This window comes from Phoenix dactylifera, chromosome 8 (assembly GCF_051530095.1).
Source record: "Phoenix dactylifera cultivar Ajwa chromosome 8, Ajwa_hap1_PhDact_Kaust_v1.1, whole genome shotgun sequence".
Classification (NCBI taxonomy): Eukaryota; Viridiplantae; Streptophyta; class Magnoliopsida; order Arecales; family Arecaceae; genus Phoenix; species Phoenix dactylifera.
The window spans coordinates 2,848,191-2,868,400 of record NC_143197.1 but is presented as its reverse complement, the minus strand read 5'-3'; the positions used below and the strand labels follow the sequence as shown (position 1 = coordinate 2,868,400).

General features: G+C 40.1%; 2 protein-coding genes and 1 long non-coding RNA gene across 11 annotated transcripts; 1 reads left to right on the top strand and 2 right to left on the bottom strand.

Annotated features, from left to right (window-relative positions):
- Positions 1–302: 302 nt before the first annotated feature.
- LOC103709879 (uncharacterized) lies at positions 303–7,384 on the bottom strand. 9 transcript variants are annotated; one of them, XR_015967770.2, is made up of 5 exons: positions 6,959–7,377; positions 6,612–6,792; positions 5,809–5,848; positions 1,065–4,763; positions 559–857 (listed from the first exon to the last, which is right to left on the bottom strand). It is a non-coding gene; the product is annotated as an uncharacterized LOC103709879 (long non-coding RNA). The 9 variants fall into 9 exon arrangements; XR_015967764.2 differs by adding an exon at positions 303–527 and having other exon boundaries at positions 782–857; positions 1,065–6,792; positions 6,959–7,383; XR_015967767.2 differs by having other exon boundaries at positions 1,065–4,520; positions 4,687–6,792; positions 6,959–7,383.
- Positions 7,385–9,084: 1,700 nt separating this feature from the next.
- LOC120110328 (protamine P1 family protein) lies at positions 9,085–10,559 on the top strand. The gene has a single exon (XM_039125146.3). The coding sequence runs from the start codon at positions 9,351–9,353 to the stop codon at positions 10,419–10,421; it is 1,071 nt and encodes a 356-aa protein (XP_038981074.3). The 5' UTR covers positions 9,085–9,350; the 3' UTR covers positions 10,422–10,559.
- A 1,420-nt stretch (positions 10,560–11,979) lies between these two features.
- LOC103709889 (small ribosomal subunit protein eS26-like) lies at positions 11,980–17,444 on the bottom strand. The gene is made up of 5 exons (XM_008795417.5): positions 17,320–17,444; positions 17,141–17,233; positions 16,724–16,808; positions 16,494–16,624; positions 11,980–12,354 (listed from the first exon to the last, which is right to left on the bottom strand). The coding sequence occupies exons 1-5, from the start codon at positions 17,320–17,322 to the stop codon at positions 12,289–12,291; spliced, it is 378 nt and encodes a 125-aa protein (XP_008793639.1). The 5' UTR covers positions 17,323–17,444; the 3' UTR covers positions 11,980–12,288.
- Between the last annotated feature and the right edge of the window lie 2,766 nt (positions 17,445–20,210).

Below are 20,210 nucleotides of genomic sequence, written 5' to 3'. Positions count from 1 at the left end.
CCAACATGCACCGCTCGGAATTTGTGAAAGCTTTGAGACCCACCATGACTACTATGAGTCTCCCAATGGGGGGCTCTGCATCATATCGGAATGAGGCGCAATATAATCCATGGAATTGTAGCCGTCAGATAAAGAAGGAGTAACCAACTTGCGATCAGATTGCAGATTAAGCCAATGCACCAGCTGGGATTTCTTCCGACAAACATCACCAGGCCCATTAACAGCCCAAATTACGCTCTGTCTACACTTGTTTAAGCAGCTGGACCACAGAAATAAATAGAACTGATGACGAAACAAGATCATGACTCACACGACTTACTTATTCATGATGCGCAATGATTTAGTCATGTGTAGCATTTTAAAATTATCAAAACCATTCTTGTTTGCTTTAATATTTTATTTCTGTTTAGTTTTACTATAATCTTTTTTTGGCTGCCACTCCTATCATCGATTAACACAAGCAGTATCCCTCCAAGGGTTAGCCTCACATGTAAAGGAATCATATCGACTTGCAACCTGGAAGGTTCCTGGCACAACAAAAAGGTAAAAACATTAAAATGATAAATACAACGCTGAGTTTATTGCATGGACAATGAAGATGGTCATGATTCAGACTACTTGGTGTGCTCTGTGACAGATGAAAGTTTTTTCCAACAACAAGACGTTAGATGATAGGTCAAAAACTGAGACAAAATCATCTGTTAAGACAGATGTTAATGACTAAACAAAACGAGAAATGATATGAGCAAGCTTTCAACAGAATAAATCGATGTCAAGGCACCTAGCAAGGCAAAGGAACACCACCGTGCAACATCCTGAAAGTAGTTGATTTGGTTTGCCTGTGATAAGCTTCAAGCCTGGGGGGGGGACCAACCAAGCAGAAAAGGATCAAATTCTGCTACTTAAGAAGTATGCGATCTACTTTGAAGTTAACATGCTATAAGGCATGTCAAATAATTATAATTCATACATCTAGTTGGTAAGCTAGTCAATGCTGCAATTAGTTATCCATAAAAGCTTTTGTAAATAAAACTGTTGCATATTTATCTGCGAGCAGAGCAAACCTGTTCAAAATATGAGCCCCCACCAGAGATTGTTTATCCTTCTGCCCTGGCAAGAACAGCCGCATCAGCAGCAATTACCTCTCATCATTGCCCTTTTCTGCATGCCTTGTTTGATCTAGTTCTTCCTGTGTTTCAAAGATGGTGGCAGTGGTGCATGATTTATGGACATTATATTAATTCCATTGTTATCAATTATCTGCCATCATTGCCCTTTTCATTCAGTTCTTCCTATGCTTGGGGAAATAAGACAAATAATGTCATGTGAAGTAATTTTGATGAATTTTATTCCTTGTACAGTGCATATTTTAAATAAAACCAACAATTTGCAAGCTTTGTCCATTAACATGCTATGTAAAAGTGAGCTGACGACAGTTAAGCATCTTATAAAGCATAAGCATTTCAAGTATTGACAAGGAGTAGAGGTTTAGTTGCCTCGGAGGCAGCAAAGTGACTTTTAATAAATGTCTAATCATAATACAGCTGATACGTGACAAATAATGTCATTCAGTTCTTCCTATGCTTGGGGAAATAAGACAAATAATGTCATGTGAAGTAATTTTGATGAATTTTATTCCTTGTACAGTACATATTTTAAATAAAAGCAACAATTTGCAAGCTTTGTCCATTAACATGCTATGTAAAAGTGAGCTGACGACAGTTAAGCATCTTATAAAGCATAAGCACTTCAAGTATTGACAAGGAGTAGAGGTTTAGTTGCCTCGGAGGCAGCAAAGTGACTTTTAATAAATGTCTAATCATAATACAGCTGATACGTGACAAAGATTGAAGGTGTTAAAAGTAAAACATTAAAGATATTGAACATTTTCACAACAAAGAAGATATTAAGCATAAATTCCATGGTAAACAATAGCACCATCAGGGAGGTATATGGTAAAAATCCGACCATGAAGTATAAATTTTGAGCCAGCAGTTTCCCAATAAGCCGAGGGAATTCATGTATACAAAGAAATTGAATTCTTTATCTGTCAACAGAAATAGTTATGGTTCTTTTGTCAATGCAACAACCGGTGGAAATCCTAATCAACTACGACTCTAAGTGAAATCAAAGATGAAAAATAAAAATTTAAAATTTTCCTACAAGCTTTCTCTATTGTAACTCTTATGCCATACACTTACAAATGGTAAAAAAGAACAATGTAGCAAGTCATGAAAATGTTCTTAGGCTACCATAATGTCTATTTATTTTATCAATATATTGTGTCTTCAGGATATTCTGCACAGAATACCTGATATAGGCATATCATCTTTAAGTTAGTATGGTACAAAGAATTGAATTAGGAAGTTGCTCAGTGCTAGTCTTAGGGCATCCTTGTTTACATAAAATATAAGATAAAAACAAATGGCGAATGCCCCACAGCAAAGTAGTTCCTTTCAAGATGCTTTATCGCAAATTAAGTGATAGTCAACTTCATACAGACTTTACAGCAGACACAATGTTGAAATTGCCACTTAATGTCCAAACTCTTGATGTTAAATCTCATGTATTTTGTACAGAAGAGGTATCACTCATAACTGCAATAATTAAACTGAAATCACGTGGTGATCTATTTTTTGTACCCAAAAGAATCTTCCGTGCGTTGATGATTCTCAATTAGCGGCTACACTGCCAGATTTCCTAAAGAAAGTGCAAAGCCAACATATCAAACGAACAGATGAACATACAGTATGTGGTGCATCTGTCATCAGGAGTGAATGCTCAAAATCAGCACTCAGTACCATGACCAAATCTAATAGTTTCACAATAAGTATCTCCCTTCATGACTTCTTCATTCAATTATTGAGATCCATCAGTCCATCTCGAAGAAATATTCTTTTACGTCAACACCCACCAAAAACATATCTTGGAATTCTATGTCAAACTATTTCATATCACCTTGACGGTTGACATAAAGCTGAGAGTTTTAAAATAGGAGTTCAATGTAATGATATCACAAAGCTTAGTGCATTACTTGTTACGTGGCATCACAGAACTTAACCAGGTGATGATGAAAATGAATAACAGCTCTCTAGTGCAACTCATGTAAGTAAAACATGCTCGATGCATTTTTTTTTAAAAAAATAGAGCTACTAATTATTCTAAAATTTGATGACTTATTTTTGTGAGAATATGTATTATAGTTTCATAAATATTTTTTATTCCCCTAGGTTCTGCCATTTATATCTGCAGATATTTTAGCTGTTGCTTTAATTTGCAAATACTATCAAGTATCAACAGATAGACTCGTCACTACATTACTGGCTTTGAATATGCCAACTAATATGAAAATCCTGATAATATCCAATAACTACCATAAGGAGAGCTAACAGAAAATGATGTATCCAAATAAAAGTGTCACAGAACTATAACATGGCAAGCAAGAAAAAGGATCCAAAACTAAGACATAAATGAATCATGATCCCTAGAAGCAACCGCAAGGAAAAAGTACTTTGACTTATATGGCTATGTAATAGCATTTTCATTCAGCAAAGTAGCCATGATCGATCTTTTCCCTTTAGAGAAAATGTTCGTGCTCCTCTTAAAGTGGCCCGCTGCAAACATCTAGGAATTAGGCTGCACTGCATAAATCACATATAGAACCATATGAGTGTATGTAAATTACATTCACCGAACAGTGGATGACCAATGGATGCAAGGTGAATGCGAATTTGATGTGGTCGTCCTTAGTGAATCTCAACCTACAAAAATCCATATTTAGTCACAATACATAATTAGCAAGCAAACAAGAGCATAGTGGTTTATATTGAAAAACATTTTAGTGTCAAAGACATGATATATTTTAGTGACTTATATGACGCTGTCTAATGTATCTCAGATATAATTAGCATGTAAAAGCCAAGATGAAGAATCAACTGCTTTGTGTCAAACGCAACTTTACATTTTCTGCATAATTTAGATAAAGACAAGTCTATTATTTATATCAGCTTCAGGTCTTAAGACCATTTAAATCAACCCAACTCAATAACTGCATGATTTCATAATCAACCACTTTTTGCATAAGTGGTATCAAGAAAATTGAAATTCAATGGAGTCTTTCAAAAAATGCATGGCAAGAAATTATGTTTCCAGATACACCATAAATAGGTGAAAAATGGAAGTAAACATCTGTATAAGCTGCGAGGCCTGCAGCTAACTGGGTGTTCTAATATTAATTAAAAGAATTAAATGGGATTGCATTTGACATACTATAAGAAACGATGACCTAAAAGAAATAGATCAAATGATTACCATGAAGAGAATTCTGCAAAAGCTATTCTAGCAATCAACAATGTTGGAAACTAATAGAATATGATGAAAGCAATGAGTACGCCGGAAAAAAAAATCAATGATGCATAAAAGAAAAAAAAGGGAAAAAACAGCCAACAAGAATACCTGAACCAATATTTGGTTTCTTTGGAGATCTCTCTCAAGAACATAAACCTTGCTCAGATGTTTCACTTACAGAAATATGAAATTAAGAGAAATTAAGATATATGAAACAAACAGTAAACATTGAGAAAGGAAACAATTACAGATATTCCACTTAACAAAGACTGTAGATAGTCATGTTTAAAAAAGATATATACTCCCATTTCAAAAGATAATAGTAAGAAGATACAACACCTAATGAAGATGCAACATAAATCCCCTTTGCTACCCCTGTACAGTGCATCACTCCAATAGGCTGTTTTAATTCCAACCTGCAATGTCCAAGCAACCTCAAAAATTCGCCCTCAAAATACTTTACAATCTTGAAATTTTCAAGACTAGAAATGGTACTTTCCTCTAAATTGTACTTAAAGGATTAAAATGATAGGTTAATTGAAGAAGAGTGCTGTCTTGACATCAGCTTGCAGTGGGGGCAGAGTTTGTTTCAAATATGCAAGCATACAAGGAAGACCAGATACATCCTACTCATCAAAGATGGACATGGTAAAACAGAATTAAAGATCACCGTATCAATTAGTTTATCCATCATAGGAAACAAGAAATTAGAGACATGGTCACCAGTAACCGTATAGCCAACACCAGATAGCTGGACAACTCATGTTACTAATGGTTAGTTATTCTTAACTAAAACACAATTCTGTATGAAATTCAGTCATCATCATCCAACATCCAGGCATTCTTCCCATGAAAATGGGTCAGTAATGCGTCATAATTCTAAGTTAAAGGATCCATGGAAGAATTGAGTAGACTCCTACAACTGGTTGCTAATCTTATATCAACCTTCCAAAACACATGCTTATCGGTGTCATAATTCCTAGATTCGCGGGTGACAAAATCAAAGACATGTCAACATTATTTAGTTATTTTAAATGTATTACTTCACCAAGCAATTCATAACTAGTGACATAGAAGCATCAAGATTGAGCTAAATAAATATAAAGAGTACCCGGGGGGATGGGTGGGGGGGGGGAATCGAAATCCGCTACCTACGCTTCACAGACATGAGTAAATTAAGGATCACATAATGCTGTGATATTTTGCCACACTAGCCGAATAAATTAAGGGCATGTTTGTTTAGAGGAGAGTTGGATTATGGAATAGGAATGAGAATGAGTGACTCATATTCCAGCCATTTAGTTGAGGGGAGTCCCATTCCCATTCCGATTTTAGGGAGGAACGGAAAGACCCCAATCCCCCAAAATCCAATCCTTACTCTCCCCTAGTATGATATGGCTATTCCAATTTCTAAAGCAACACTTGACAAATAAAGAAGCCAAAGAATTAAATCTGCTGAACCTGCTTTCTCCAATATCTTCAGTGTCCTCGGTAAAATAAGCTGCAAGGCAAGTTTTTGCAAGCTTTATACTAGGCAACACGCATTGTACATTGCATACAGCATCAATTCATATGAAATTATATAGGAAGACTTCATATAAAAGGTGATCGAAGAAAAGGAGAAATCAAAGAACATATTATAACTTAATGAGAATTTACTGAAGCACTAATCATCCCCAACATAGCCAGACAAGCAATTAAAAAAAAAAGCAGTATATAAGCTAAGTAGGGCAAACTCAAGTATATGGTGCAGGTATGGTGCAGATGGCTCCTTCCATGGGAGACGGTGATAAAACACTTTCGAGAAACCTCTACAAGAAATTGAACATTGTGAGCATTTAATAAAAACAAAGTTGAAATTCAGAAGTAACAAATTCTTTCTTCAACCAACAAAATTAGAATCTATTCACGTAAAAGCAAGCAGAAATAATCCTGAAAAGCTATTTGATTACATGAAATCATATCAATTCCAAAAGACTATTTGCTTTAAAGCATGGTGCAGTCACATTCATGGTTCACAGCATGGCATACTATCTTCTCACGAGCAAATAACTTCTACCAATAAAGAATCATTACATAGAAATTATATGCATCACGAAGTAAAGCAAGGGGAAAAAGCAAGAAATTCACATAAAAACCTGAGAATCGTGCAAGGATCGGCTATCCCTTCTCCTTTGACGGTAATATCAAGATAAAAAAAACATTTTACAATTAAAAAAGAAAAAGAAGCAAATCATTCTGGATCGTCATAAAGGATAGCAGACCTGGCCATTCTTGATTCTGTGAAACCAACTGTTTTTTTTCGAGGGTAGATTCTGCGAATCCAACTGTTATACCGGTCCGAGGGAAAAGGAAACCCAAAGCTTAGCCATTATTCCAAGAAACGGAAAGAGATGAGAAGGAATTGGGAATCGAAGCGCCCGCTTGCCCAACGGTGCCGAGTTCCTGTACTTGGAGAAGTGAAAATCGACTAGGGTTAGAACTGCTGGCATCGGGAAAAGAGAGAAGAATGAACTTAGGAGACAGCACGAGAGAAGAGAGGAGGATAAAAGAAAAGAAACGATGCGATTGCGAGAAGAGGAGGGACGAGGAAGAAGGAAAAGAAGAAAACCAGAGCTCGGGGATCGGACGACCAGTGCAGTGCAAGCCGTCGTTGAGGCCACGGGCCACCGGAGGACGCGGCGGCGGCCGTGCCGATGGCGTCGGTGACGGCCATTCCTCCGAGGCCGCAGCGGCGCCAATCGAAGATCAGACAATTGGGGCAGGCGTTCTTGGAACGTTCTTGGAAGTTAATGGTGGCCGAGACCCGGACACTACATTGGTTTCGTGTCAAGAACTTGGAGTCGCAGCTGTAACCTTCTCGCCAGCCACCATTGGATGGGTCTGGGCGGGGTCCGAACTTGCGGGGGTTTGGTTTCGCCGGTCACAGAGTTTGGTTCCAGAGATGGAGAAGAATCGGGAAGTCACCATCCCTATTTCATTGTTTGGGTGCACATGGAAAACAAAATTACACTTAGCACATCAAGTTTAGAATAAATATCAAAAATGACTTCAAAACATATATGCCTTTGTCAAGAGAACAAATTATTTTTGAATCATCCAGCCCTTGATTGGATACTGTTAACCCTTGCCACTTTGAACAACCGGGAGAGGATTTGAACCTGAATGGAGTTAGCCCTCAGAGGATTGACTAGGTATAGAGTAGAATGGAAAAGGATTAGCCCCCCCCCCCCCCCCTTCTCTCTCTCTCTCTCTCACACGCACACACACGCGCACGCATATATATATATAAGAGAATGATTGAGAGGGTTATACTATTAAATTTAATATAATAAGGCCTAGTAAGGCGTGTACAAACCCAAAATCGCCCTTATGCATGCGTGATTAGCAAACTTGATTACTTAAATGAGACATGCATATAATATTCTACATGGAATTGACACAAAAGAAATAGCAATAGTGTCGTGATATGTTTCGCACACTTAAATTGGACCAAGAACAATGAAACAATCATGAATTCACGAGTTTCGCACACTTAAATAGCAGTAGTGTCTTGCTGCTACTAATTGCATACAAACAAGTGCATGCCGAAGATAAGGGGCCAATGAGATAAATGCAAATGGGTGTCACAAGCTTTAGCATGTTCGTTTATCCAAAAGTAGCGTTATTAATTCAAACTATATACCAACAGATTCATCTACATCCATAATGATCTTTCTTCTTCATCCTCCATCAAGCATGTATATATGCTACATTTGTTTGTATGATGACATCTCGCTATCATATGTATGTGCTTACAAGTTACAAGGGCAAGCACCAGTATGGGTCCACTTAAGAAGGCATTTTTTAAAAAAAATAATTGATTTGAGTTGAGAAGACAAAAAGCATGGAGAATAAACCTAGTTCAGAATGAAATGAAGAATTGCCGGAGCGAGAAGCTGAAACCCAAAATAGTAATTCCACTTTCGACGCGGCATACCTCAAGGCAAGTCTCTTTCACTGAGAAATTGATAGGGGATCACTTCTATAGGCAGACAGCACAACGCTAACGAATAATACCTCATCCACACAGCCATTCCTTTGGACCATGCTTTTTAGATTTACCTGACGATCTTGCCTCCCCGATACAAGACACAATTTAAACCACCATGACAAAGTAATGCGCCTTTCACTCTCTTTCCATCCCCAGAAAAGCAGAAAGGAATCTCACTTCCATACCATGCCATGCTATCAAATGACCGGCTAAAACAAAACAATATATATAGATATGATAAATAAATGATAATAGAAATCTCAAAATTTCTAATTTCGTTAGATATTTTTATAGAATTGAGCTAAAAATTCTATAAAAATCGAATACGATAGCCTATTTATCTGACAATTTCTAAGAGTCTCTTCAAATCCCTACCCTAGGTTTAAGTTTTTGGATTACAGGAAGCAAAAAAAATCTATTCCATAGAATTTGGGTTGGCTGATATTTAGTTGATACAAAATCATGTTTAAATAAGCGGTATAATTTATAAATTTTATAAAAATTTTAATTTAATTTTATAAAAAATATCTATAGAAATTTTTAATGATAAAATAAAACGGGTAGATGTGATTCCCCACCCGAATCACGTGCCAAGAGCAAACGGCTGTTAAATTAATAGAGTAAAAGACGAAAGAAGGATTGGAAACTAGTAAACATGGAAAAGTAATAGGCAGTAATAGAATAATACCTCGCGATCTGATGCACTCGCACTCCCACTCGTGCAGCGGCGCTGCACGGAGGACAGTCAATTAATAAATTAATAATCTCCTTCCTTTTGTTTTCTTTTTTTTCGATAAAAGGAGAAGAAAAGGACGAAACGCCCACCTCTTTATCTGATCTTTCCGTGACTACTTGTGCAGTCGAGCAAAGCCAGAGAGAGAGAGAGAGGGAGGGGGGCAGCACGCGCGACCACCATTCATGTGCTCGCTTCCCCTATCCAACCTCTGATTCGAAACCCCGGAAGGAAGCCATGATAAAGTCGGCGGCGACGGCGGCGGTGGGGAAGGGGATGATGGTGGGATCGAGCCCGGGGCGGACGGAGAAGCTGCCAGCGCCGGGGCTGGCGAGGCTGCTGGGGGGGGCGGGGAAGAGCCGGGGGCGGGGAGGGGCGGCACGGTCGAGCCCGATGTTCGTGACGCGGAGCCGGAGCGTGGGGCGGCTGGCGGAGGCGGAGGCAAGGGCCGAGGAGGGGGAACCGTCGTCCCCCAAGGTCACGTGCATCGGCCAGGTCCGAATCAGGAACAAGAACAAGAAGAAGAGGGACACGACGACTACGACGTTCAAGTCTAAGGAGAGGCGGCCGACGGCGACGGCTACGGTGGTGGAGCGTTGCCGGTGCCTCCAGAGGCCGCTGCTTTGCGGCATGTTCGCCGGCTGTACAAGGGGCTCAGGCGGGCGGCCGTGGCGGTCGTTGTGGTGGCGGCAGTGGGAGTTTAGCCTCCGATCTGGAAAAGGCCGGAGGTACCAGCAGAGAAGATCAATCGAGAAGGACGCAGATCTCATGAAGCCACCAATAGAAATGGTAGGAGGAGGAGGAGGAGGAGGAGGAGGAGTTTTTGAATCGGATCGAGAAGAATATAAGGACGACGACGATGAGGAGGAAAAATTGGAGAACGAGGAGGAGGATGAGACTAGGGTTTTCGTTTCGTCGGCGACGACGACGCCGCCAAAGAACGCGCTTCTGCTGATGAGATGCCGATCGGCTCCGCACAACCGTGCGTCGTCCCTCGCCGCCAACCGGTTCCCGGTCTCTCCGCTTCCGCCATCGGAATCGAAGCCTTCTCTGGCAGAGAAGAAGACGGAAGCGAGAGAAGATGAGGAGGAGAAAGAAGGGAAGAACTCGAGCAATGGGAGCTCGAGAGATGGAGGGGAGGGGGTAGAGGAGGTATCGCGGCCCCTGGTGCTGACGCGGTGCAAGTCGGAGCCGGCGAGGGGGGCGGTGGTCCCGGAAGCGTCTTACTGTTTCTGGGCCAACAGCGGCAACGGCAGGTCGGCCCTCGTACACGACGACCGGCCCCCACCACCTCTCCTCCACCGCTGAAGCAGCTCAGACCCACGCGGGATCCGAAAATCCAAAAATTTCTTCTGGTTTCCAATTAATTTTTTTGTTGTTAAGCGTTGCCTTCTGTTTGTTTAGCGAGGGGTAATGGATGTACAAAGTTGTGTCTAGAGACTAGTAACGAACCACTTCCGAGTACGCTGTCTTCTCTTATCTATCCATCCTCTCTATGAGGAAACGAGGATAATTTAATGCTTTTCCTCGAGATCTATTATTTTTGTGGGAATCCGAGATGGAGAGAATCTCCAATCGCACCACTTTCTGCGAGGGAAATGAAAGAGACAATCATATATCTAATCATGTATCTACGTGGAGAAGAAGCTACCGTGTCCGTACGCCTCAAAAGGAGTAAACTAACGTCAGTGTCAAATGTCATAAGCGCCAAGTCTTCAGAGGATTTTAGATTTGTTTATGATGACGACTAATTTGTTTGACACTGCGGCGATAAGAGTAAAGATCTTGCTCTCCGGCCGGCTGGGTGGGTGGCGGTGGCGGTGGCGGACGAAGGACTCCAGGTGAGCCTCCACCACTTTGCTAAAGCTGTACATATCGTCACTGTTTTGCCTGGAAATAGGTTTCGATTTGTCATTCAATATAAAACTCAATAATGGCGAGCAGGGGCATTAGCCTTCACCGGTTTACCTCCTGCATAGCCAATGAAATACTGAACTTTACGTGGCTTCAACCTTAGGCGACCGTGATTACAGCGGCCATTTCCATGCACGCCGGAGTGGTCCTGCCTGCATGGGTTGGTCCACGAAAAAAGGAAAAGACAATTCTGCCTTCACCATTCCACAAGGTTCAAGCAACCACGATCCGTCACATCGCGGCAGGACGAGGCTAGCCATTGAATCAACAGCACCTTGGCGTGTGGGGATGATTCATGGCAGTGATGTTTCAAATCAAGATAAAATTAGGTCTCGACTACCAAGAGACAATGGGTTTTGTTCATGGTTTTCGCATGGTCTTCAGAACTACCTAGCAGTCTCGATATGTCTCCAATGAGGCCCAGGGGTCGTAGAACAGGATAACGCACAAGCACTCTAGGGTTTACAAATCTACATTCTCACTTTCGGCCGTTACTTGTGTAGAACCACATTCCTAAAGGACCACCATAATATATGACCGCGTCACAAATATTTCAGATATATTTTCCATTTCACTGAATTTCGCCATTAGAGGATTACTAATTAATCTACCAACAACCTTTTCGCCATTAGAGAAGCTAATTAATCCTGTGGTTATAATATCAGCAAGCTATTGAATATTTTGTCTTTGATCATGTGAATCTCAAATGGTCACCAGTTACCAGTTATCGAGTCAATATTCCAAACACAGCCTCGTGGTCAGAAACCTCCAAGTAAGGTACAAGCTTGATGAAATTAAGCAAACGTCGAGGTCATGACAGTCGAAGTAATTAGTTGCCCGACCAACCCACAAAGAAATCTGACAGGAGATGCAACAGAGCATAAACGTAGGACACAGGCGGGCCTGTAATTCATATAGTACTAGCTACCAGCGAAATGATCAAACAGACAAATTGTGCACAACTTTTAACTTTCATTTGAGTTTGTGTTCCAGTAATCACACTGCTTTGAACATTATCATATCAGCGCCAAATCTCTGTTGAAGAAAAAAACACAGAAAATGGTTCAAATACTCTTCAAAGTAATCTGATCGGTTAAGCAACAAATGGATTAACCGAAAGTCCACGAAACTTTAACAAACTCGAAATGGTGATAATACTTGACCTCCCTAACTAGGTCTTCTAAGTCTAGAGGATGATATTCAATGCTTAAAATCCCCATCAAAATACCACACTCTTTGAGCTCTAAAGGATAAGACGACTTCACGGGCGACCAGGATTTCCAGCTCCAACAGGGCGAGATCCTTGCCCAGGCCTTGCCATGTCATCCTGTACGAAATGCAGGACAGAAAGCAGTTTAATAATTCGTTACTGTATCATAGCAGGGGGCTGCAAATGTTAGGCATAACAGTTGTTTCATGATTTGACCAGATGGCAGAGCTATTATGCACAATAATACAACATTTCAGATACGAAGACAGACTAGCATCTGGTAATGTTGCACGTGGCCAGACAGGCTTAACTATTGGTACTCAAATCGAAAATCGTTGTGGTATGGCGCTTGCAACTCTTCTTATTTTTTTTAATTAAACAAAATTAGGATCAGATCGCAGCTAATTGGTTATTGCTCGAATCTTGATCTGTACACAATTCATACCAACCCAACTATGGCTCTCCAAACCAAATGCTCCCATCTGAAATAAGCGCACCATATCTAAACCTAACAAAAACATAACCATCACAACTGAAAAAATAAAAACAAATTTAAAAACTACCTTTCCCCTAGTCATCTCCTCTAAAATCTCTCCAACAACACCAATGTTTAGTTGAATGATAACGACCACAACGAGCATAACCAAGAAATAAACACAGGCAAGAAATCATAGCTACATAATAGTTACTTGGTCTTTTGACTGAGAAGCTAAGGGTGATATTGGGTCGGGTCACAACCAGATTTTAGTTACTAAACCCAGACCATTGCCTTTTGGAGTATGCAGTCAGGTCCAGGTAATAAGAATATTATAAAATCCATCAGGTCCCTAGCTGGGTACGGGTACATTAAGTCTTAGCTCCTATTAGATACCAAACTTTACATCTTGAATAAATAATCAAGCTAAAAGAACCCATACTTTGAAAAGTTTATCAATAAAACATCCAATTACATAGTCCAAAATATAAATCATAACCAACAAGTAATTGATAAATCTAATCATATAAAAATAATTGACAAAAAAAATACACTTAATTTAAACATAAATATAACCAACCAAACGTGTTCTAACATGTTATTATTTTTATTCCAGAACTTTGATTTTTGTGTGGACTAATGAGCAATATTATAAGTTACAAAAATTTTATTGTTCTAAGATCTAGATCAGATAGTTTTATTCCCGATCAGCAGAAAAGCCAAACATAGTCTTCTACTTATAAAAAAATGTTGTTGCTTTATCCTGAATAATTGCATCATTACTCTTGCTCGGGTAATAAGGAACAAAATACATGTTAAAGAGCAGTCAATGATATTTCCTTTCAAGCTATAGCTGTTGGTGAATAAGCTCATTCCCTCTAATGAAGGAAAAATCTCATGAAGCCAAAGAAATAGAAAGACAGCAAAAAAAAAGTTACATTTTTCCTTTCTCTATCTTTTTTGAGAAGTAAATTTGAACTGTTTTGTTTTCTCTATCTTTCTTTTCTCTACCTTACAAGTCAAAGAAGTGAAAAAATAAATGGAAACAAAAAGAAACAAAGATATCAAGATGTCGTGGTGTGGAGTGAAGGTGAATCACAGTTGGTATATATTCATCTAAAGATGGACTCAAGATGATGGTCATCATTGTCAAAAGAATCATTATATATTTAAACCATATTCCCAGAGCTCAAGAAACAATCAAATATGTTATACTCCATCAAATCAATAGCATATGAAGATTTACGATAATCTTACTCTACCAAATTTGAAATCCTATTAAATCTATATCATTTATTTCTCACTTCAATTGCTTACCAATTGGCACATGCATGGCACATGCTCTAATCCCCTAGTTTACATAAGCAAACAAGGTAACTAGTTGGAATAGGGTAGGGTCGTGTTTGAGCGGGCCGAAAAACATCAAACCCAAACCCAACACAAACCTGTTGATTGATGGGTCAAGGTCAGTTCTAGGTCGCAGTCATCTTGGGTCATACCGAGCTTGCAGGTTGAAGCAACAGCCCTAAAAGCAGCAAAGCATGACTGCTTATATGTTGGTCTGTTCCATCTCTTTAGCAAAACCTGCACTAAGCACCTCTTGGTTTTTCTCCAATGCAATTTCCATATCAAGTAGCTGTCTTCATTTCAAAATCACATAGCATCCATAACATAGATCCATTGAATTTGAAATAGGTAAAGATTAGAGATTTTCTAAGAAAAGATGTTCCAATTAAAAATGATCTTGCTTTCTTCTAGGTAGCAAGAATGATTTCATGTTCCGAACAAAAGACCTGGTTCCAGACAAGTCAGTCCAATTTCCTTGAAACAAGTGAACTCAAAACTTATTCCTAACATAAAAAATCACTTACATATGCTTCTTTGAACACTTTCTGCCTCTTCTATCTCATTCTTATGCTGTACATCTCCTTTACCAATTATGTACTAGGAAAATGTCAATTTTGCCTTACTGGCACATAACTTCTGCTTCAACCAACTCAAATGAGATCAGAACCAGGGCACACCATCTTAAAAATCCTACAGCTTAAAAGATGCTTGAAAGTGAAGCCTATTTCATTTAGGCTTGCCTGAAATGCTATTAAAACTGTTTTTCAAGTCACCAGTTCTTTAAATAGCTTTGAGTACGTATCAGCTTTCACCAGCCTCAGTATAAGTATGCTAGCTCAGAAGGCAGGAACACTTAGTGAAAGACTGAAGGTGATTTCACTCGAGATGCCTACCTTTTGCTAAACCCAAAGGCTCACATTCTGCACACTTGCTTCAGAATTTGTTGCTGATTTGTTCTTAACCAAGCCCAGAACTAATGACAATGAATGGAATTATAATAACCCACCACCTCATTCCATTAATTGATAAAAAATGTCAGGTTGCCCACTAGTTAGCAAGGCTGCACAAGCAAGTATAGATTATCACTCAAATTGAGCACTCACTTGCATGACAAATTCAAGAGGACCATCTCCTGCTGTACGCAGTATTGACTCTAAACCACCAAACAACAACCATCTTCCCCAAACATCCAAGATCTTACTCAATCCAACCAACTTCCCCCCTCCCCCCCCCCCCAAAAAAAAAGGAAAAAAAGAAAAAGAAGAATGAAACAGCCTTCTTAACTATGGCCAGAAGTAAACAGTACTACAATCAAGGAGGAGAAGAGGCATTAAGGTGGAACTCAATCGGAGATATTGGCATAAGTAGCGTCAATATTTGATCATTTGTTCAGTTTTGATGGTTAAAGCCAAAATTCCTTGTGGGACGCAACTAGGGAAGATTAAGCCTCAAAAGGTTGGACAGGCTAGAGCAAGGGTAAAGGTCAACTTTGAAGGTGGTTTGGGACTATATTCAATCACCCTTTTTACAAAAATCTAAATTAGAAATATAAAAACTAAAGCATAGTAATTTCACTCCCAGAGCACAACCCATTTTCTCAGTTGTCAGCCTCCAAGAGGCAACCACATGACCATATGCACTATCATTAGATAGAAACTTTGCAGTATTACGAAAATCATGACCAAGAAACAGTAAGAAGTAGCCAAATGGCAAAATTGTTTTGTGTTTACATCAACATACCAAATTGTGGCAACAGCTTTCTGATCATATCATAATGTAAGTGGAACAAGTTTTATCAGTGAAAATGCTACTGGGAAAAAGGGTCCAAGGACCAAAATCGCCGAATTCATTGATCTAGAATGACAACGACACTATTTACAATTTGTCCAGTGCATGACATAATAAAAGAATATGGCTAAAACATGTTCACCACTGCCTTAGCTTAATGTGCTTACCATCTCCTAAAGAAGCAATTCCTCCTTTTCACTGTTCCACTAATTCTAGGTTCAGCTTTTTGAGACAACAGAAAAGATGTACTGATAGTCCATGCAACAAGCAATACATGTAGATAGAATTTAGCTAAAATCTCTTTCATGGCTCTTCCTTAAAAGGCAGAAGGAGGGGAGGCAAGGGAGTAGCAACTGACTAATGGCTTTGATTTCTTCTTTAACAGAAAAGAAAACAATAAATAATGTATTGCAAGCTAACTTCAAATTGATCCCACTAACTAATAAAATTTGATTTAACTAAAAATTGTCATCACGTACAATTCATCTCTCATGATCAGAAAATAACCTTAATTAAGAGAAACAGACAAAAGGCCGTAGTTGCAAGAATACCAAATAAAGCATCAAATATAAGGATCAAGAAGCCTGGAAGAGCATGTAAACTAAGGAGCTAGGAAATAAGGTTATTAAATTCCTGAGAGTAATACCCGCCGTCTGAATCGCTGTGGTGGTTCACGGTTCCTCCTGGCCTCGCGAGACCTGACCCTAACCACATGCGAGTGAATCGCACAGGAGACGCAGTACTGCATCTTTGCATACAGCTTCGGGAGAGTGTACCCTGGAGGATACAATCATTGATACTTTGGTCAAAGAAAAAATAAAATAAAAAAAAACGAGCTCATCTAAGGGAAGAAAGAACGAATAAGATTAAACCTACCATCATAGACACAAGCCTCCTGGACATCCCTCACAGCAGCCTGCTCGACAATGTTCCTCACAAGGAACCTCTTGATAGCCTTGTCCTTTTGGAATAAACCAAGGAAGCCAAACATTTTTTAATGTTAATTCCAGTTGTTCTCTAAAGATTAATACGATTCTTGAAAAAAATTGAAGCATGCAAGCTCAAAATTGGAAAAAAAAAAAAAAGCTCCAAAAGGAAGAAGCCAAGGGTTCTACTATCGAATCAGCAGGATGACAGAATCCAAATCATAAAAAGACAAGGATCCGGCGTTTATATCAATTCGATCAGCAAGATTCTTCTTGAACAACGAAGATTGACAGACACTAAAGGATTCAGCAAGACATCTCTCGATCGGATAATCAAAATAGCGAGGAGAGATCAAATGCGGGGTACCTTGGGGCAGCACTTGCCGCAGTTGGAGCAGCGGATGAAGTTGACGTGGCCGCGGCCGTGCTTGTTGCGGCCGCCATTCCTGCGCTTGAAAGTCTGCGGAGATAATCCAGGAGGATTAGATCTCAAGGGAAGAAAGAAAGCTGCAAAGAATGCCAACGGCTAGGGTTTCGATCTCTCACCATAGCCACCCGATTCCTCGCGACCTTCGCCCCTACCTTTCTCGTAATCTAGGGCTTCTGCGGAAAGGGCGCGGTGTGAGGATTATATAGAGTTGAACGATGGGGGTTCATATACATCTCCGCCGTCCATCTGTAATCCACCTGATCTGGTAAAATCTACTCTAATCTGACCGTTCCCGCAGTTGGATGTGGGTTGGATCAATTTGTTCATTTATTACTTCCTAAGCCATAGGAAATAAGGGTTGTTTCCAAACCGGAATGGCCACATCCTTCAAAACTCTTGGTTCATAACTGAAAATCGGAATCAAAATAGGATTTAAATACTAGAGGAGCGTAGGAATTAGGTTTTGAAAGATTTAAAGTATTTCCATCACCTCTGGAATCAGAATAGAATGGGAACCTTTTTTTCTCTTCCCTTAACCAAATGGCTAGATTGGAAATTACTCATTTCTATTTCTATTTCTATTCTAGAGTTCAACTCTCTTCAACGAAATATGAATGTGAGTGTTATTCATAATGTTGCTGCCAATTAGAAGGAGAATGGGCTCAAAAATCATGTTCGACCAATATTTATTCTTTTCTCATCACCCGATGCTTTTTTTGTAATAAGATTTAACTAAAACTTAATCCTGTTGTATGGACAGCTTGCTTACTTGGCCATGATAATTTGAAGTTAGCTTTGGTGTCAAATTTCCTCATCATTTCAAAAGTTATAAGTATTGTTTTCGAATGGACTATGTTGTGTTTGTTAACTCCCTCAGAATTCCTTCTAGACTCATCACGGAGCTCCAGGCACATGGGTTCCGTTTCTCCCTAACAAACTTCAAACAAACTTCCATCCAGAATGTTCCCAGGAGAGTTATAAAACCTCCGTCTCACGCTCTCTCATGTATCCTGTGGAATGAAATGTAATCTCATTATCTTCTCCATTCTCTTCACTCTCCTTCTTCTTCAACGTACTCCAGTAACTGGAGCATCTGTGCCAGCTACTGTTCATCATTGTGCCGGGGTATATTAGTCCAGGCTAATAACCTCTTCATGGTATCAGAGCAGGAATCCTCCCTGTGTTTTGGTGAGCTCCCGACAACCTTTCTTTTTCTCATAGTTCATGTCATCCGACTCAATTATTCTTGAAGTGGTCTTACCTCCTCTCGACGACGAAGCTATGGCATCTCCCGGATCAACAAACAATTCCACTGATGCTCGCAGAAGTTTCTCCAACTCTGCTATCTCCCCAAATCTAAAATTCCTCATCACAAGGATTCAATCCTTGGTTCCAACTCAACTCACAGCTGAGAACTATCTTACCTGGCGCTCACAAATCACTCGTGTCTTCAAGGCGAGTGGGTTTCTTACCTTTCTAGATAATACAACACCCTCAGTGTCTTCCAATGATTCCGAGGAATTCGACAATTGGCTGTTTACAGACCAATTTCTGTCCACTGCGCTGTACTCTACAATCTCCCCTTCTCTTCTTCCTTTTGTAGTCAACTTAGAACACTGTCACCAGATCTGGAGGACTCTTGAAAATCGTCTGAATTCAGCCACTCGGACACACATTATCCAGCTAAAGAATGAACTGCACAATATTCGGAAGAACAATTTATCAATGCAACAGTACCTTAATGAAGTTCGATCAAAGGTTGATGCTCTGGCAGCTGCGGGATCCAACCCTGAAGCAGAAGACGTCATTCTCTACATTCTAAATGGCTTACCAACCTGCTATGACTCCTTCGCCACTGCCATTCGAACTCGTTCTTCCTCCATCACCCTTGATGAACTATATGCTCTACTCTGTAGCGAGGAAATTATCATGCTGTCTAAAGAAAAGCAACACTCTGTTCTTGATAATTCCTTTGCTTTAATGGCAACCAGAGGACGGGGCCGTGGACGTTACTTCTCCTCCTTTCGGGGACGTGGTCGCTCAAGACCAGGTGGCTGGTCTCCATCCTCTCCCAGCAAGGATTCCACATCTCTCATCGAGTGCCAGATCTGTCATAAGCCCGGGCATTCAGCAGCTCGCTGCTGGTTTCGTATGGATCCCAGTTATCAAGGCAATCCTCGCCATTTCACTCGACCACAAGCTCACCTCGCTCATTCCTCTACTGGATCTTCATCTGGTGATTGGATCATTGACAGCGGAGCTTCACAACATATGACACCAGATTCATCCTTGGTTCATCAGCCCAGTTCCTACTCCGACTCAGACAAGGTTCTACTGGGAGATGGTTCTTCCACTAATATTACTCATACAGGTTCAGGTATCCTTCATACTCCATTACACAAATTTTACCTACCTACGCTTCTACATACTCCACACATATCACATAACCTTCTTTCTGTCCACAAACTAGCTTTGGATCATAACTGCATCCTCATCTTTGATTCCTCTGGTTGTGTCATCAAGGACAAGCATTCCAACAAAACTCTATTCCAGGGACGATGCTCTGACGGCCTCTACAAAATTCCTTTCACTTTCACCCAGTCATCTCCTACAGCCTATACAGCGTCTACATCCCTCCCATCTTCAATCTGGCATCATCGTTTGGGTCATCCGGCAAACACTACACTGCAACATCTCTCCAGCACTCTCCGTCTTCCTCGGTCAACTAACTATTCTTCCCTCTGTGAGCCCTGCTGCATGGCCAAGAGCAGTCGTCTTCCATTCAACTCACACTCACGGACTACAAAATCACCACTAGAACTAATCCACTCCGACGTCTGGGGTCCCTCTCCTCCCAGCTCCGATAACACCATTCGTTTCTATGTGTTGTTCGTGGATGACTTTACACGTTACTCGTGGGTCTATCCTCTTGCTCGCAAATCGGATGTATTTGATAAATTTTTACATTTCAAATCTCTTGTTGAACGACAATTCAGTCATTCCATTA

Coding starts and splice junctions, on each gene's coding strand:
- LOC120110328 (XM_039125146.3), top strand. CDS start 9,351: ATGATAAAGTCGGCGGCGACGGCGGCGGTGGGGAAGGGGATGATGGTG.
- LOC103709889 (XM_008795417.5), bottom strand. Junction 16,625..16,723: donor GGAGGCTTGTGTCTATGATG/GTAGGTTTAATC, acceptor TGTATCCTCCAG/GGTACACTCTCCCGAAGCTG. Junction 12,355..16,493: donor CACAGCGATTCAGACGGCGG/GTATTACTCTCA, acceptor CATTTCGTACAG/GATGACATGGCAAGGCCTGG.